Here is a 19,548-nt window from a genome sequence, read left to right on the forward strand (position 1 = left end):
CACAGTGCCTGCCCCCAGTTCTCTTGGCTTAACGCGTTCTGTGTTTACTTATAAGAGCTAATGTCTCTCTCAGTCAAGTCCCATTTGGTCCATTCCATCCAAACCGTCTCGTCTCATATGAATTTGGAGAAAAGGGGAGGAGAGGGGCCCTGGGAGGTTCCCAGGAAGGTGATGCTGGAGACGTGAGGTTGACCAGCTGGGAGGGGACAGGAGACAGAAAGCTCCTCCATCCACAAGGACATCCGGTTGATAACAAAATCCTTTGTATAAAATAGAGCAATAGAACAGCAGGGGCGTAAGGCTGGGATTTGGTTTTATTCTGCTCACAAGCTAATAAGCTAGTCTGTTAGTGTTTTAGGGATGCTGGCGGAAGGCAGGAGACTCCTGGGTCAGAGATGAGAGGCTTTCGTAAAGTGGGAGAGGCGCCACTCCTGGAGCCTGAGCTCAGATGAACTCTTCGGAAGTTTAGGGAGGATGGCAGCTCAGTCAATACTTTTCAGAGGCTGAGCTCAGGAACGAAAAGGGAGTGACGGTTCTGGGGACCAATACCGGGGCACGGCTTATCAGAAAGCACTTACTAAGTCTGCGGATCTCCCTGTACCATGGGGAGGAGCTGAGCATCCAGGCATCTTTGGGGGCCTCATGAGTCTAAGCTGGATCTGAAGGTCCTGCACTTAGGATTTGCGTTAATAAGAGGAGGCCAGCTCATCCCAGGTTTGAGATGATTTCTCTTCTTTACTGAGAACCAAACCATTTGATACGCAGCTCTTGTTCTCCCCACACACAGACTCTCAGGTAGCATATTCACCTGCAGTCTCTGCCCTGATGGAGGGTTGGCCATTCATTGGGAGCAGAAAGGAGGAGGTGAGAGGGTCAGGATCCCAGAGAGCAAAAGAAGAGAGCCAGGAAAAAATAAAAAATAAAAAATAAAAAAAAGGAGGCCCTGGTGGCTCAGTGGGTTAAGGATCCAGCCTTGTCACCGCTGTGGCGTCAGTTTGATCCCTGGCCCGGGAATGTCTGTGTGCTGCCCCCCTGCCGCCGCCGCCCAAAAAAAGGAATAGAAGGAGAGAAGACAGCTAGGGCTGCCCCCTTCAGATTTTGTCCAGGTGGATGAAAAAACATTCATCAATAGTCCATCTAAGAAAGAAATGGAAAAAAAAATTTTTCCAGCCGCACTCTTGGCACGTGGAAGTTCCCCAGGCCAGGGGTCAAACCCTCACCACAACATCCAGCCCAGCTGCTGCAATGACCATGCCAGATCCTTAACCCGCAATGCCACAAAAGAACTCCCCAAAATGGAAAATTGTATTCCAGCCAACCTGGGGATTACAGCCCAGGAGATAGTCTTTCAGAAAACTCTGTGGACTGTTCTGCCTGTTGGTGGTCCAGACGTGTAAGGTCTTTGGTTCTTTTTTTTTTTTTTTTTTTTCCTTTTTAGGGCCAAATCCACTGTGTATGGAAGTTCCCAGGCTGGGGGTCAAATTGGAGCTGTAGCCACCGGCCTACACCAGAGCCACAGCAACGCCAGATCCGAGCCGTGTCTGTGACCTACACCACAGCTCACGGCAGTGCCGGATCCTCAACCCACTGAGCGAGGCCAGGGATTGAACCTGCAACCTCATGAATAATAGTCAAATTTGTTTCCGCTGCACCACAACGGGAATTCCCAAAATGTGTAAGTTTCATGCATCAAATGACATATTATGGACAGTTTACACAATGCGGATGTATGCTTAAGAACAGCGTCGTGTGTCACCGTGAGCCCTTTCAAGATTAAGAAGGAAGATTTTCTCCTAAGGAGGTCTGGTTAATGCACATGCACAATACACACTTAGAATGGAAGCGGGAGGCCCCTATAGTGAAGGAAAATTTCCTGGTCTTGTCATAAATTACAAATTCCTTTTCACCGTCCCTGACTCCTGCTCTGTGCTGCACATCTGGAGAGACCTGTCATTACCCAAGCCCCTGTGGTCCCCGTGTCGGCCCAGGACACTCAAAGATGAGCATTTTCATCGTCCTGTCTACAGGTGAGGAAGGCGTGGTGAGGTCACCCCGCTGGCCACCTAGGAGGGCTGGCACTCTTGAGATGGAGACCCTGCCTGGTGCCAGGTGTGCTCCGCCAGACCCAGAGACCCGCCTGGACTTGCCACCCTGGCCGGCCTCTGAGACCCCGGGACAGCAGCCAGCCTCTTCAAAGCCCGCCTCTCACCAGGCGTTTCAGGAGAAGATGAAAGGAGGCCTGTGAGTTTTAAAGCAAAATTAGGCAGAACAAGAGGCTTTGAAAGTGCTGTGTCCCCAAGTGGGAGGCCCTTTGATGGGCGGCAGAGGACAAATGGTGCCGTCTCCTGCCCGAGGCACTCCCCCAACCCCCCAGAGCTGGGGCAGAACAGCTCTGTCCCCAGGGCACCCCTGGCCACAGAGCGTGGGCATTCACCATTCTGGGGGTGTGCACAGCTCACTCTTTCTCCCTCCTGCTCTACTTAAGCTTCTTCATTGCTTAGAGGGTGAGTAGCTGCTGTGAGTGTGAACACCTTGGGGGGGTGGGAGGGCTGAGTGGGGGACACAAGGCCTCAGCTCGCATGGATGCCCCTGCTGGAGAGGTGAAGGGCTCCAGCCAGGACCCGCCGGTGGGACAGACACTTAGGCTCAGAGCTGGGACCCTGCAGCTCTACTGCTTGCATCTCTTTTTAGCGTCACTCTTACAAAATGCACAGCCTTGCGCCAAGTGCTTAGCCTCTCTGAGCCTCCATTTTCTCTTCTGTGAAATGGGCATATTCATAGAGTCACTGAGCCAGCAACTCTTAGACCAGAACTTAGAGCTGCAGTTAGTTCCAAGTCAGGGCACAGAATATGTCTTCTCTTAGTAGGATGAGTTCAGAGGAGGAATCAGAGAGGCGACTGGCCCACGTGGAGGCCAGACCTCGTTGCTGGCTCATCCCGTTCCTTTGGGACTCCTAAGGCACGCGTTCTTAACTGGTTTGATTTTGCATAGGTGTGGCACAGTGCGGTCAGGTGACTCGTCCAAGGTCACACAGCTAGTCAGGCTTTGGAACTGTAGCCCCCGTCCTCTTTCCAGCCCTTCCCGTCTGCAAAGCTCTTTAGAACCAGGGGCACGGAGTTCTCACTGTGGTTCATTGGGGTTAAGAACCTGACTAGGATCCATGGGGATGCAGGTCCGATCCCTGGCCTCGCTCATTGGGTTAAGGATCTGGTGTTGCCGTGAGCTGTGGTGTAGGTTGCAGATGTGGCTCAGATTCAACCCCTATCCTGGGAACTTCCATATGCTGCAGGTGCGGCCCTAAAAAAGTGGAAAAAAACAAAAAGCAAAAAACAAAACAAAGTAGAAAAGAACCCGGGGCAGACCTCGGAGGCGGAGGTTCATAGTTCTGAATCCTCTTTCCCTTGTCATGAGTTCGGTACCACCCCAGTCAGGGAAAGCCCTCTTCTCTGGGGGCCAGTGTCGGCCTGGATGTGCATACGCAGTGGGACGCCTTAAATTCCTGACCGTATTACATGCTTTGAATGGTGTGTGGATGTCTTTGGGCTCTGAACTGAGCACCCCTCGGTCTACACACTCAAGAAGATTTGTGGATTTAAATTCCTTTTGTGCAGCTCAGAATATGAAAATATATCCAGCTCCTTCTCACATGACCCTAATCCTGGTTAATCATGTTTCTCGGGGCGCATCTCCAAACTGCCTGTTCTGAGGCACCACACGTGCTTCCGGAAGCGGGGCTCTCCCCTCCAGCCCCCTGGCAAAGGAGCAGGCAGGAGGTCCCAGGGTTTGCAGGCGCTCGAGAGGGTTCTTTCAGCCTGCCCGCACTTTTGGGGTGTCGAGGAAATGGGCATACAGTCAAGTCAGCACTGGAAGAGGTAGGGAAACTGAGGACCCCCCAAAAATGGGCTTCCCAAGGCACCAGGATGGCGGTGGGGCTGCTCTCCGGACTCCAGGGGGCGCTGTGTGCACCCCCTACCCCCAGTCCGGACTCCATGTACCGATTGTATGGCTACCATCTGCAGCTCGGAAACCATCACTGGCTCCCCGCCGCCTCCATCCCAAAGTCCTCGTTCCTAAAGACGTCCATGACTATAGGGTGCCCCCCACCCCGAGCCACTCCAAAGGGCACCCTCTTTTCCATGACTGTGCCAACTGCCCCCATCACCGCTGCCTCTGCCATGTGCTTTCCAGGTGCTGCCTGGTTTACCCCACTCTCTCTGCTTTCCTCCATCAGTGCCAGAGGCCTCCTCCTCCACAGAGCCTTCCCTCTCCCTTCAGTTGTCACCACCCTGCCACTTCTGAATCATGGGGGCCCTTGGGGTCCCTCCTTGGCGATGCTGGTCCTTCGTGAGCATGGAGGATAGCCAGGCTGGCTTTAGAGACTCGGCCAGGTGAGCATTGGAGCGCAGGCATGGGAATCAGCTCCAGCCCTCCCTAACCCTGTGACCTTGAGAAAGGTACCCAAGTCCATGGCCTCGGCTCCCCCATCTGTAAAATGGAGGTGACAATACCACCTCCCCCACTGGACCAGCCACTGTCTCTTTCACACCCTGGCTGATCCTATGAGGCTGCCCAGCCTTGGGAAAGCCTAGCCTCTCAGAGCCCAGCTCCCTCCCCTGCAGAGCAGAGCAAAGGGTACCTGCCCCAGAGGTCAACTGGGCGCTTTGCCAGGTGTCCAGCACGAAAACCTTAGGTATTGACACAGCTGGCGGGGCAGACTGGGTGGATAAATTGGCTGTTGTGGCTGCCAGTCAGTCCTGAGATGGGATGAAGGAGACACTCCCAGAGGCCCCCGGGTCTGGTTAGAGATGATCTATGGGCCTCTGTCTGCTGGAAAAACAATGAGGATTCTCTCTGATGCCTGGATGTTTTAAGTTGAGCAGAAGTCAGAGAGCGGACGGGGGAGAGTGTGGGAGAATTAGGCACAGACCGGGGGTCAGGAGCCGGGTGTGTGTGTGTGTCAAGCTCATCACCCTCCAGAGCAGCCAAGGGCTACAGGGCCCTGGCCCTGTGGCTCCTCTGCCCTCCAGTGGGTGGCAGGCTGGGGGCGGAGCTTGTTAGGGCACCCCCCAGTGGAACCTAGAATATGGCGAGCCTGGAGCCTGAGTGGTGCCCACCCAGAGCCCCCATCTCATCCCTGCCATGGGCTGTCTCAAGGCATGAGGGGAACAAGATAGGTGAGTCCTGGCAGCAGTGAGAACAGGGTTGGGAAGATTCTGGAAAGAGCAGCTCCTAAGGCAGAAGGGGAGCTGGGGCTCAGGAGGATCCATTGGGCCTGAGCCGGCTCTTCCTGCAAATCCTCTGAGCTGCCAAGGCTGTTCCTAGAGCAGCTGGTTTCTCTGGGGAGGGTTGGGGTGGGGAGGCGGGGCTCCCAGGGGACCAAGCCTCCAGGGGATGCCACTTGCATTGGCCCTGGGGTTTGCACCAGGCCGGACAGATGCAGATGCTGTGCTCAGAGTGGGGGGGGGGGGGGGCAGGGCAGTCCGCCGAGAGGGTGGTTCCTAGGGGTGTGGTCTGGGGCGGGAAACACAAGGATGACGTGGTCCCTGGAGATGAAAACAGTGGGGTGTTTCTAATCCTAGGGCTAAAGAGGCAAGAGGAAGAGGGTCAGGATGTTACCAGGACCGCAGGACAGAGCCCTTGCCTGGAGAGGGCTGCTTGACAAGGGCGAGAGGTCGCCAGCTCCTGGCTGCCCCACAGGGGGGCACTAGGCAGCTGACCTCAGCCCCTTCTCTCCCTCCAGTCTCCCTTTGGCGTCTCCATGGGCCAAAGCCCAGAGGAAGCCAGCCCGTGTGAGGACCCATGGGTGCAGGCCCCAGGCCCTCCCCGGGGCCCAGAGCAGGATGTGAGAGGTGGAGGGAACATCTGGAGGGAAAGCCCAGGTGCCCGGCTCACTGCCCAAGCACCGCCCCCCCAGCCCCCGCAGGCCTGGCTGCGCACATTTGGCCCGCCCTGGCTGGCAGGGAGGGGACGGGGTGCCGCTGGCCCTGCACATTCGGCAGGGTGGGGAGGGGGTGGCGCCGCAGGAAGTGTCCTTCTTTCAGTCCTGATTTTCTTCCAACCCACCCGTGTGACAGGCAAGTGGGGATCTCCCTGAGCCTGACGGGAAACCCCACTGCTTCCAGCCCGGGGGGGGGGTCTCACGGCTCCTGCTATGTGGCCCCGGGGCTGCGAGACCTCCCCTGCCCGCCCCCCCAAGCCCGTCTTGCATCCTCCTCTCTGCTTTTCTGCTCCACTTGACTGTCTCGTCTTGGACTCGCCTGCTCTCCTGACAGGCCTTTGCGCCTGCAGCTTCCTCTGCTGGGAGGCCCTTGTCATCTCTGCCTAGTTACCAGGCCCTCCCACAGCCCTCCGGCCATGAGCATATTCTTGGGGTGCTTGCCAGCGCACCCCATTACTCTCCACTCTAGCACTGCAGGAGGCCGTCTCAGCGGGTTCTCCAGAGAGACAAAACCAAGAGAATGGATGCGCACGCAGAGTCGGAGATGAATGATGAGGAATTAGCTCGTGCAGTGATGGGGCTGGCAAATTCCTGATCTGAAAGGCTGGCCTCTAGACAGGGACAGGAGCTGATATTGCAACCTCTAATGTGACATCTGTGGGACAAGCTGATCGGCCGGAAAGTCAGGCAGGATATCCGCGTTACTTACTTACTGTCGTGGCCCGTGGGCCTCTCCATGGCTGTGGCCATCTTAGGCCTCACCTCGTCCAGGCTGGGCTTCTCTGGAATCATGTTTTCTGGAGGGGCCTGGGTCTGGCTGCAGCTGAGGCTGGTCCAGGTCCAGGCTGGGCCACAGGAGCCTGGCTGCCAATTTCCTGTGTGACTCAGAGGGTGGGGCTGGGCTGAAAACAAAACAGGGAAAGGAGGGTTTGCATCCTCTACCTGCTGGGCTCTCCCTGCCCAGCATCCTAGCTCCCCGTGGACAGGTTGTTGACCGCGGTGGGCCTCTGCTCCTGCCTCTGAAAGATGGAGATGGTACCCAGTACCAGTGCTGGGATTGTCATGGGCTCTGGCAGTTTGATCCAGTGCTGTGCTTAAAGAAGGATCTGGCAAAGAGGGAGCCCCCCATGAATGGACGGTGTCCCCTGTTAATAGGTTCATTAGTGCTTTCCCGGCCCCCTCAGGGGCAGGAATGGCCCCCATTTTCTACACGAGGGGCTTGAAGCTCAGCCAGCCAACCCTGGGTCACTCTGCAAAGGACTCTGTGCTTTTAGGACTTTCCTACAGGCCCCACCCCTGGCCGCAGGGGCCAGACTCATTCTGGACTCTCCACCTCGGCCCCTGCTGGCTCCTTCCCCATTCTGTCTCAGCCAAGGACGCCGGCCAAACTCCTTCCCCTGGGAAGCATAGAAACAGCCGCACCAGGGCAGCTGAGTGAATGGAGTGGGTTCCTTCTAAGGAGCCAAGCCTGTCCTGGAGTTGGGCTCCCCTCCTAGCGCCGGCACTTTGCTGTGTGTCACTGGATGAATCACTTCCCCTTCCTGAGCTCAGCCTCCACATCTGTTCCCTGAAGGGGGGCCCAAGAGAGGGGGCAGGGGTGTAAACTGGCACTCCCTGCTGGAAAACAGAAACCCCAGGAGGGATGTCAGTAATAAAACCCAACACTAGGGGGAGCCCTCGCTGTGTGCCTGGCACAGCTCTTCAAGCTTTACCTACTGATGCAGGTCTTTCTTGGCCCAGTCCTGTGATGTGGGCACTACCTTATCCCCACGTGATGGATGGAGCTTCACTGAGGCAGAAGCCTCAAGCAGAAGGATCTGGATTATGAATCCGGTTGTTTATGGAGTTATTGGAAAGGTGACCAGGGTCCTGCTGTTCCAGGCTGGGGTCCAGGGGCCAGGAAGCTAGAGGAAGCCAGCACGGAATCTGAGACTACCCTGCAGACTGGGGTGGAGGGCAGTAGAGGGCCTGGGTGCAAACCTCAGACCACCCTGCAGCCTCTGCCACCGCGGGAGGGAGGACAACCCTGCTTCCCTGCTGGTTATCCTTCTTTTATTGGCTGATTCTCAATTACATCCAGCCTGTGGTCAGGGGAAGCTGGGAAGTGTAGTTTCTAGACATCCAGCCCCTGCAGTACAGGGAAGAGAGCACAGAGGAAAGAATCCTCAGTCCAAGAGACACAAGATAGCATGGCAGCCCTGCCAACAGAAGTACTGGGATGCCTAAAAGCCCTCACATGCACATAGGTTAACCCTTAGAAGAGAGAATTTGGCCATGTGAATTACATGTACCTCCTACACCTCTAGCCCATTCATTGCTCTGGGACCCCTTCCCTGTAGGTTCTCAGAAGTCCTGGGCAGTAGAACAGAAAGCAAAGAAGGGCTGGTTGTCCTTTCCCTTGAGGAATGGAAGACACTGATGAAACAAGTCAGACTCATCATTTTCCTAATTCCACCACTTTGTTCTTTCATGCTTGATTTCATTTGGTCTTCTAAACAACCCTGCCAGTAGGGCAAGCCGGGGCCTCTGTTGGACTTTTTACAAATAAGGAGCCTTAGGAAGAAGGAAGGAGAATTGAAATTTATAATGTCCCTGCCCTATGCCCTGAATCCAAGCTAGTCACTTTGGTGCAAATCATGTTATCCTATGGCAGCCCTCCTTTTGGGCATTATGAGTCCAACTTTGTGGATTCTGAGGCCGAGTATTAGAGAGATTCAGGGCCTTGTCCCTGAGAACAAAACTGGGGGTGGGGACAGTTTGGATTTGAACCCAGGCATGCCTGGCTCAAATTTGTTTTTATTCCAATTAACATGGGTCCTGATCCACTAGCATGTTCTTTACTGAACCAGAGTATCTGGATAGCAACTGTTCATTGACCAGAGGGCTCCAGAGCAGTTCAGGAAACAGTCATTCTTCTTTTTTAAATTTATTTTTTATTGGTCACTTGGAGATCTTTGGGGTATTTTTTGCTTCTAGTTTTATTGAGATATAATTGACATACAGCTCTGTATAATTTCAAGATGTACAGCATAATGATTACTTACATGCATCTTGTAGTTCTGGTTCATTTAGGTCTAAGTTTAGGCTGTTTATTTGAGACTTTTCTAGTTCTGAGTTAGGCTTTTATCACTGTAAACTTCCCTCTTTGAACTGCTTTTGCTGCATCTCATAGATTTTGAATCATTGTGTTTTCATTTTCATTTGTCTCCATGTATTTTTTATTTCTTCATTGATTTCTCTTGTGATCCATTGGTTCTTTGAGTACTATATTTTTTAGCCTCCATGTGTTCATGTTTTCTGTATTTTTTTCCTTGTAGTTGATTTCTAGTCTCATAACATTGTGGTTGGAAAGATGATTTCAGTTTTCTTAAATTTACCTGTTTTGTGGCCTAATGGATGATCTATTGTGGAGAATGTTGCATGTGCACTTGAAATTCTGTGACTTTTGGATGGAATGTTATAGCTATACACAGTCCATTTGGTCTAATGTGTCATGTAAGCCCAGTTTCCTTGTTGGTTTTTCTCTTTGGATGATCTGGTCATTGATGTAAGTGGGATGCTGAAGTCTCCCACTATTTTCTATTACCATCATAATCCTTCTCTTATTTCTGTTAATATTTGCTTTGTGTATTTAGGTGCACCCATGCTGGTGCATATATATTTATATTTGCTATATCCTCTTCTTAGATTGATCCTTCGATTATTATGTAATATCCTTCTTTGTCTCTTGTTATATTCTTTGTTTTAAAGAGTATTTTGTCTGATAAAAGTATTATAAACCTTTTTACAATACTTTTCATTTCCATTTGCATGGAATATCTTTTTTTCTTACTCGATCACATTTATAGTTGTACAACGATCATCACAAGGAATACCTTTTTTCATCCCCTTACTTTCAGTCTGTGTGTGTCTTTAGATCTGAGATGAGTCTCTTGCAGACAGCATGTATATTTTTAATTTTTCCTGTTCAACTTCAGCGATTTCCACTCCTCTGTCTTCCAGCTTGCTGATCCTTTCCTTTACATCATCTTCTAATCTACTATTGATTTCATTTTCAGTCGTTGTATTCTTTATCTCTATTTGGTTCTTCTTTATATTTTCTCTTTAGTAAAAAACTGTAACTTCTCACTTTGTGCCTCCAGTCTTCTCTCAGGTCCTTTGAACATCTTTATAATCATTACCATGAATCTTTTATCACATGGATTTTGCTTTTCTCCACTTCACTTAGTTCTTCTTCCAGGGTTTTTTATTATCCTTTGTTTAGAACATATTCCTCTGTTGCCTCATTTTGCCTAATGTACTATTTTTATTTCTACGTATTTGGTGGGTTGGTTGTGTTTCCCTACCTTAGAAAAGTGGTCATTTGTAGGAGACATGTTATGTATCCCAGCAGCACAGTCCTCTCTGGTCACCACAGCTTTATATTCTAGGGGTGCCCCCTATGAAGAGTCCGTGGGTCTTTCTGTTATGGTGAGTTGATTACTTTGGGTTCTCTGGTAGATGTGGCTGCCCCCAGTCTTGTCGGTTGCCTGGCCATGCCTTGTGCAGAGGTTACCAGCCACTGGTTGGAGTGGTTGAGTAATGAGATACCTGGCTGTGAGTCCCTAGGGGCCCCTAAGGCTAGTGCTGGCCCACTGGCGGATGGAGCTGGGTTCCAGGGTAGATGGTTGCAGGGCCAGTCTTCCTGGATCTCAAGTTATCCTGCTAGTGGCCAGAGTCAGATCCTGGCATGGCTAGTTGCATGACCTGGGATGTCCCAAAGCTGAGATCAGTTAGCTGCATCCTGGAGCAGCTAGCTGAGGTGTCCACTGTGTCTTGGAGCTGGTGTTGGCCTGTCTTCTAGTGGGCTGGGCTGGGGCTCAAATGGGAAGGCAGGTATTTCCTGGGGTTGGTGTCGGCCTGCTGATGGGTTGGGCTAGAGCCCAGGGCCTACTGGGGCTAGTGTCAGCATGTTGATGGGCAGAGCTGGGTCCTGGGGTCTCTGACTGCAGGGCCCTGAGGGTCTCACAGTTGGTATATTGGCATGCTGGTGGGTAGAGCCAGTGCTCAGTAGTTCCTGGGGCTGGTGTTTGCCCACTAGTGGGTAAGACTGGTCCCAGGGCTAATGCCAGGGCACTGGTGTGCAAGGCTTGGTCTTGAGCCCTCTGGTGGGTAGGTTGGGCCCAGAGGCCACTGTGGGCTCAGGGGGTTTGTAGCAGTTGTCTTTCTGGTGGGTGGGGCTTCGTCCTTGCCCAGTTAGTTGCTTGGTCTGAGGCCTCCCAAAACTAGTGAGTCTGCCCCTCCTACTCCTCTTGCTGTGGTTCCTTCTTCTTTTTTTTTTTTTTCCATCTTTTCTAGGGCCGCACCCACGGCATATGGAGGTTCCTAAGCTAGGGGTCGAATTGGAACTGTAGCCTGTGGCCTACACCACAGCCACAGCAAGGCGGGATCCAAGTCATGTCTGCAACCTACACCATAGCTCACGGCAATGCCAGATCCTTAACCCACTGAGCGAGTCCAGGGATCGAACCTACAACCTCATGGTTCCTAGTTGGATTCGTTAACCAATGAGCCACAACAGGAACTCCTGTGGTTCCTTCTGTATGTCCTTAGTTGTAGGAGATCTTTTCTGCTCAGTCGTTGCTCCGTAAATAGCTGTCCTTTTGTTGGGCCCCTGGGAGGAGGTGAATTTAAGGTCTTCCCACTCCACCATCTTGGCCGCTTTCCCAGAATCCTTCTCCTTTGATAGAAGGTTTGGGGGGCCCTTCACCATCAGCTCTGATTTCATGCCACCATGTGCCACCCTGGACCAGCCAGGACTTTAGAGGCCAAGACGTGGTGGGATCCATTTTTCAGTGATCAGAAGGGTCACAGATGCTGTGACCCCAATAACTCATCATGTTCTCAGGACGAGTTGAGCCGGGAAGTCAGCCTCACTGTGTATCCCAGAGCTGGTGTGTGAGGACGCAGAGTGAAGGCAGATGGAGCTGGGCCTCTTCGGGGGCAGGGAGGTGGTGGCAGAGGAGAGGCTGCAGCTGTTAACCGTCCGCCTGTTGATTTGCTTCCTTCCCTCCCACCATCTGCTCGCTCAGCTGCCGGGAGGAGCTTTACCCTGGCACCGCTGGGCCTCTCTGCCGCTCCCCCTTCTCTGGATTTACCAAGCCCCTGAGATGTGCAGGATGCCACATCAGGCGCCAGGCACATGGAGAGGCAGAGGAAAGATACCGTGTCTTCCGCTTCCGGCTGTGGCTGAGGTTTTTGTCAGACCATTTACCCCACCAAGGACTCTAAGAGCTGGGTAAGGTAGAAATTTAGCTCTTTTTTTTTTTTCTTTTTCTTTTCCTTTTTCCTTTTTAGGGCCATACCCGTGGCATATGGAAGTTCCCAGGCTAGGGGTAGAATTGGAGCTGCACCTGCCAGCCTACGCCACAGCCACAGAAACACAGGATCCGAGCCTCGTCTGCAGTCTGTGCTGCACCTTGCAGCAACACTGGATCTTTAACTCACTGAGCGAGGCCAGGGATCGAACCTGTATCCTCATGGATATACCAGTTGGGTTCTCAACCCGCTGAGCCACAGTGGGAACTTGGAAATGTATCTCTTCGAAGGTATTAGAGAGCAACCAAGGCAGCCAGGACTTGAGGGACAAAGATCCTCTAGAGAAGGGAAAGGAGGCGGGTGAGCCTGATTTTCCTGCCGCCTTCCTCTGTGAGGGGTGCCCTGGCTCATAGGAGGCTCAGGAGGACAAGGGGAGAGAAGCAGCTCAGTGCTGGGTGGTCTCACAGGCCGGGAATGAAAAATAATAAGAATGGGATGAAATAAAAATGGGCTTCAGGGAGTTCCCATCCTGGCTCAGTGGTTAACAAATCCAACCAGGAACATGAGGTTGCAGGTTTGATCCCTGGCCTCGCTCGGTGGGTTAAGGATCCGGCGTTGCCGTGAGCTGTGGTGTAGGTCGCAGTCGCGGCTCGGATCTGGCGTTGCTGTGGCTCTGGTGTAGGCCGGTGGCAACAGCTCCGATTAGACCCCTAGCCTGGGAACTTCCATGTGCCACGGGTGTGGTGCTAGAAAAGATGAAAAGAACAGCAACAACAACAACAAATGGGCTTCAGGACTCCGCTAAAGTCAGCTGAAACGAAGGGGCCCAGAACCTGGAGCAACAGAAACCACAGGAAGAGTCATTTCATTCTTCAGCTCTTTTTCCTTTCAAGACATTGGCCAGGATTTGAGTTGCCTGGGACCAGAGCCTAAGGAAACAAGCTGCAAACAGCAGCTGAGAAAATGCAAAACTAGGCTGAGCTTTTGACAGTCTCACGGTGCCCGGGAGACAGAAATTGGACACGAAGCCTTGCAAGGAAGGGGGCTTTTGGTGGGCAGCCCAACCTTGAGGAGACCTAGGCCCTATAAGGAAGTCAGACCAGAAACAGCCATCATGATAACTGCGTGCAGCCCCGGTCAGCGCAGTCCCCAGCCGGAACGACGCGTGTCCCTGTGTGCCCTCTGCCTCCAGGAGCAAAAGATCCCTCCCGAATAAGGGCAGCCTCCGCCTCAGCCGCTACACCTTCAGCACATGCAGTGTCCACTGTTACCAGACAGTCCGGGAGACAGAACCGAATGACCAAAGAGAGATAAGGAAAGAAAACAGACAACAGAAATGGACCCGCACCTCGTCCAAATGTGGTCTTTAAAATAACTGTGAAGGAGTTCCCATTGTGGCACAGCAGAAACCAATCCGACTAGTATCCATGAGGTTGTGGGTTCGATCCCTGGCCTCGCTCAGTGGGTTAAGGATCCGGTGTTGCCGTGAGCTGTGGTGCAGGTCACAGATGCGGCTTGGATCTGGCGTTGCTATGGCTGTGGTGCAGGCCGGCGGCTATGGCTCTGATTTGACCCCTAGCCTGGGAATCTTCACGTGCTGCAGGTGCAGCCCTAAAAAGGACAATAAATAAATAAATAAATAACTGTGATGAAAGGCACTCCCATTGTGGTGCAGGGAAAAGAAATCCGACTAGTATCCATGAGGATGCAGTTTTGATCCCTGGCCTCGCTCGGTGGATTGGGGATCCAGCATTGTCATGTGCTGTGGTGTGTAGGTCACAGACAAAACTCGGATCCTGAGCTGCTGTGGCTGTGACATAGGCCAGCAGCTATAGCTCCGATTGGACTCCCAACCTGGGAACTTCCATATGCTGCAAGCGCAGCCCTGAAAAGCAAATAAATAAATAAAAGAAATGAAATAAAATAAAATAAAAATGAAATAACTGATAGATCATTGCTGGAAGATTGATGACACGGTACAGGTTTTCATCTGAAAACTAGAACTTATTAAAAAATTTACTCGGAAGTCCTAGAACCGAAGGACACGGTAAGTGCAATGAATTGGTATATGACTTAGGTTAAGTGCAGCAGAAGAGAGGGTGGACAAGGTATTGTCTGTCTCAGGAAGCTGGAAAGATGACAGATTTCAAACCCTAAGAAATGACAAGGAAATGATGAAGTCGAGAGCAGGTCCCGGGTGACATAGGACAATTAGCCATGTCTACAGAGGAAGCCAGAGGAGGAGGCGGAAGCCTGGAACAAAGTGCTGGCTTTGCCACCATCTTGCTGTGTGACTTTGGACAAGTCGCTCCCCTTCTCTGAACCTCTTCCCGTTTCAGGAGACAAGCGTGCTTGCTCATTTCTCCCAGGTGATATGAGGCTCCCCTGGAGGACAGTCCTGCAGCTCTTTGTGAGAAGTGCTGGCACCGCTGACAACCTGCAGTGTTTGCTCGGTCATTCTGCCAAAGGTCTAGGGCAGGAGGCTATGCAGCGAGCCCGGAGAGCATCACGGCTTCGTAAGAACTGTGCTACAGGGGCGTCACTCGACATTCGCAAACCCATCCCATTCACGCATTTGCTTTTCCAAGTATTTGAAACAATGCTTCTCGGTGGCTGGTAGTCGCTGCCATGTCCCCATTGCCAGGGGAGTTTATCTTCATGAGCGACTCTCCTTCGGGAAGTTTTTCCTTCCTGAGGTCTTGAAAGAGCACTGGTCTGTGTCTATGTTGTGCGGTCGCCTTGTCAGACTGTCACATACAGGGCTTCCGGGCCTCCCATCAGTGGCCATGAGATGGTGGCCGTGAGATGACCGCCTCTCTGCAGAAAGGACCGGGAGCTGTGTCCCCTCCCCCGCCCTCCTCTTCCTTTTTGCTTTGAGAGGCGTGGCCAGCCTCCCTCACCACGCACTTGGCACCCTGTGATCTCTGGCCCGTGGTGTCTTGGCGTGGGTTTCATGTCAGGGGGCCAGGGCCGTTGCTCGGAGTGTTGCAGCTGCCTCGCTTCATAGAGCTCAGAAAGTCTCGCGTTCCTGTCTCTTCCCTGGCGCTGGGGAAAAGGTGGAGGGCTTGCTTTTCCACTGCAGGTTTTTCTAGGGCTTTCAAAAGTGCTAAGGGATACCAGGCTGGAAGCGCCTGCTGGTCAGGGGGGTGAGAACGAGAGCGCTGGTCTTGCCAATGCAGCTGCCAGGACCTTCCAGATGGGATGGGAAGAGGGCGTCACGGCCCCCCTGCTTCTGCAGCTTAGACTTGCCCTCCGTCCCAGCTCTCACCCCACCTCCAGCATCAGTTAGACCATTAACGTCTGTGTCACAGAGCTGGGACCTGCAGGGACCCTGATTCACAGTTCTGTTTGGTCCACGTGGTTCAGCCGACATCTGTTTCAGTGAACTTGTCTCTGGCCTTGGCATCGGGATACAGTCAGTAGGAGCTTTGTGGGCCCGGCTCGTTGCAAAGACAAATGTAACGAGACGGTGTGGCTGCTCTGCTCAGACCGGCCCGTGTGTCTCCACGTCACTCAGAGAAACTCGGCCTTGATCCTGGCTTCTGCAGCCCCATGTACTCTTCAGGTCACCCACATTCACGGCTGCTCCACTCCATCCAGGGATGCCAGCCTCCTTTCTCTCAAAGGCACTGGAGCCTCGCAGGTGCTCAGGAAGCTCCCACCTTAGAATCGTTCATAGTGGATCCCCGTCACCCAGCCCAGAGCCTGGCACAACTCAGGGACCCATGAGATTGGTGGGGAGTGAATCAGATCAATGGACAGGCCTGGCCTGGTTGACAGCCCCCAAGAATGGGCAGGATCTGTGCTATCAGCCCCACTTTCCAGTTGAAGGGATGGTTCAGAGAAGGTCGGTAACTTGTTCACAGTCACACAGCAAGTGGGGCGTGCTGCCTGGTGGGAATCAGCCTCTGTGTCTGTGCTTTCCCGCTCGGCTCTCTCCTCTGAATCGGTGGTCCTCACCTTGCCCTTTGTTCACCTCTGTGTTCACACTGTGTGTGTCCCCAGTGACAGGGTGGCCGCCACGGCGAGTGGGACTGAGTTTCTGTCCTCATGGAGCTCCGAGTGTGGGGAGGAGCCAGATAAGCACACAGGGCAGCCAGCGTGGAGCTGGAATGCGGTGCAAGCAGGAGAGGCCCCTGCTCAGCCACGCAGGGTGGGATGGATTTTCCTGGATGATGGGGACAGCCTGGGCAGGACTCAGAGGCAGAGCAATTGTGACCTGTAGGTCAGTCATATTGCTACCAGTTACAGGCAGTCTGCTTTACACGATAAAGGGGCTTTATTCTCTCAGGCCACTGAAAAGTCGAGTGCAGGGTAGGCTGCAGGAGTGGCTAGACTGGGGGATTCAGCACTGTTTGCCTGGCCCCATTCAGCTCTCCCCTCTTCTGATGAGCTGGCAAGATGTCCAGTATGACCCTGGCTCGTAACCAAAGGGCAAACTGGCCAGAGCAAAAGAACAAAGATCAGGAGCTTCACTCTGGATGAATTAAGCTACCTCTCCATCCCTGGACCAGTTACTGGTCGGGGGGGGGGGGTGGGAATCCTCTGCCTGCCAAGTTCAATCAGAGCCTGTCCTTGAGGACAAGCGGGTTCATCTAACTCAGAGGACAGACCTGGGACTTGATGGAGGAGCAGGGGGCAGCTGGAAGGGACAACTCGGGACACCATTAGGTTCTCAGCACGTCAGTTTGTCGTGACAGGTAGAGTGGAGCAGGAGGCAAATGGAATGACCTTGCCTCAGCCTCACCTGGGCTGAGGAAGCTGCAGGGGCTGCAGCACCTCTGGAGCCCTGGTTCTCTCTGGAAAGCCACCGTGAAAGTCATCTGGTTTTTGAGCTGCCTCTCTTCCTCCCAAAACATAATCCATCTCCCTTCTTGGAGTTCCTGTCGTGGCGCAGTGGTTAATGGCCCTGACTAGGATCCACGAGGACACGGGTTTGATCCCTGGCCTCGCTCAGTGGGTTAAGGATCCGGCGTTGCTGTGAGCTGTGGTGTAGGTCTCAGATGCAGCCCGAATCCTGAGATGCTGTGGCTGTGGTGTAGGCTGGCAGCTGCGGCTCTGATTCAACCCCCAGCCTGGGAACTTCCATATGCCAAAGGTCCAGCTCTGAAAAAAACAAACAAAAAACCCCAAAAAAACCCCTCCCTTCTGCTATCACTTTCCTGGAAAAATTATATCCTGCTCGTTGACCATCTGCACGTTGAAGATGGGGAAGGAATTGATGAGACAAATGGAGGTGGGGTGTAGGTCCAGGTAAGGGCCAACCCAGCCATGGTCAGGTTCAGCGGATGCCCCAGCTGCCCTCGTGGAAGCCCAGCAAGTCAGCGAGATGTGGGGGCTTGTGCTATGGGCCTCTGAAGAGTCCCTGGTGGCTTTCTTGGGTTAATTCATGGCCTCTTTCTCTACATCCCTCCAACCGTGGTTAGCTGCAGGCCAGGCACCAGACAGGGTGCCCCGTCCAGGGCAGAACATCTGCCCTGTTCCTGGTGCCCCCCCCCTCCAGGGTGTGGGATCTGAGGGGGGTGGATCTAGATTCAGACCTCGCTTCCTCCTTTCCCCGTGACCTTGGGCAAGTCATTTCATGCCTTTGAATCTCCATTTCTCCTAAGGACGAGCTGAGAAACCTTGATCTAGCAGATAGTATACTTCCTCGATTATCTGAAGAACTAGATGTGAATGAACAAACGGTCACATCGGCTCTTAGTGGGTCATCCAAAAATATCTGTTCACATATTGAAAATGGAAAATGAAAGTTTAGCCATTGCTTAATGAATACGAGACACTTGGCATCAGTCCTTTCGTCTTATAACCATTCTATCCGTGGGCGTATTATTGACCCATTTTTCAGAAGGGGAAACTGAGGGCCAGGGAGGTTGAATAATGTTCTCAAAGTCAGACAACTGGTAAACCAGGACCAAACCTGGGCCAGGTGGAAGCCTGGGCCACTCCCAAAGCATTCCATTTTGGTTGTCATTGAACTTCAGCCTCCACGCAAGAGAAAGTAGCATAGGCTCAGCAATCTGTGTGCCTGGCGGTACTTGTGCCACTAACTCATTTCGCAAACGTGGGTGGTTTGCTTAGATGCCCTAGGTTCTGGGTGCAGGAAGAGTGGGCGGGCACCTCCCGTGTCATTTAGCAACCTTGCAGAACAGGCGTTCACTGCTCGGTCAGGGGACCCCTGCACACGCTGAGGCTCAAGAGGCTAAAAACATGTCCGTAGCCACCTGCCACGTTGGCTTGACCACAGAGTGGAAGATGATGCGAGGCCATGGAGAAAGAGCGATACTGTTTTATGAAAGGTAACAGTGTCCCCACTTTCTTCCTCTTTTCTGTGCAGATGCCACAGACGCCCTTCAGTGTCCTCGTCCGGCTGGCTGCTTCATTGCCACATCTCTGGTGACAGCATGGACAAGACCAGGCTCTGATTAAGATCCTTTCTGGAGGAGAGTGGCAAAAACAACTTCCCTCTGACCTGCCTCGAGGTCCTCGACCCCAGGGACCCTGGATGGTCACAAGGATTGATGACCCTTCCACCTCCTCGGATGCGGAAAAAAGTCAGCGTTATTAAGTTTGATGCAAGCCTCATCACAAGACATTATCGGCTGTTTAAGGATTGGTGACAAGCAGGCCACTCTCTTTTCTGGAAAGACTAATTATACGCCCGCGGAGCCAACCCGCCACGAGCGGTCCACGTGGCCTTTGAACATCACGGTGCCACGTCTGACACCGCCCGTGGCCATCGCCCAGCAGAAGCAGAGTTGGCCGTGGGAGGCTTTGGGGTTCCCTGGGAGTCCCTGCCTTGCCTGGTGACCGAGCTTCCCTTCCGTCTCTGGGATCCTTCTTGGGAGGTGCTCGTCCGTTAGGCGTGGGTTCCTGCATCCCATCCCTGGGGTGCCCCTGCCCCGCGCCCCGGCCGGGGAGGCAGACATGGCCCCCATGAGGAAGAAGAGCACCCTCAAGCTGCTCACGCTCCTGGTCCTCTTCATCTTCCTCACCTCCTTCTTCCTCAACTACTCGCACACCGTGGTCACCACCGCCTGGTTCCCCAAGCAGATGGTCATCGAGCTCTCCGAGAACTTCAAGAAGCTCATGAAATACCCCTACAGGCCCTGCACCTGCACCCGCTGCATCGAAGAGCAGAGGGTCTCCGCCTGGTTCGATGAGCGATTCAACCGGTCCATGCAGCCGCTGCTGACGGCCAAGAACGCGCACCTGGAGGAAGACACTTACAAGTGGTGGCTGGTGAGAGCGGGGGCTGAGGGGCGGGGCTGGCGCTGGCATGGGTGGGGGCTCCCGGTCCCATGGGTGTGCC

General features: G+C 53.3%; 1 protein-coding gene across 9 annotated transcripts in view; it reads left to right on the forward strand.

Moving 5' to 3' along the window:
* Nucleotides 1–19,548, forward strand: part of ST3GAL1 (ST3 beta-galactoside alpha-2,3-sialyltransferase 1) — a 96,562-nt gene that overhangs the window by 63,098 nt on the left and 13,916 nt on the right. For 5 of the 9 annotated variants that reach the window (XM_005662836.3, XM_013996463.2, XM_021088743.1 and 2 more), the window contains one exon: nt 18,574–19,478. In XM_005662836.3, the coding sequence (XP_005662893.1) occupies nt 19,164–19,478 (315 nt within the window). In that variant the 5' untranslated portion in view covers nt 18,574–19,163. 9 annotated transcript variants of the gene reach the window in all.

The sequence above is a fragment of the Sus scrofa genome, chromosome 4 (assembly GCF_000003025.6).
Source record: "Sus scrofa isolate TJ Tabasco breed Duroc chromosome 4, Sscrofa11.1, whole genome shotgun sequence".
Classification (NCBI taxonomy): domain Eukaryota; kingdom Metazoa; phylum Chordata; class Mammalia; order Artiodactyla; family Suidae; genus Sus; species Sus scrofa.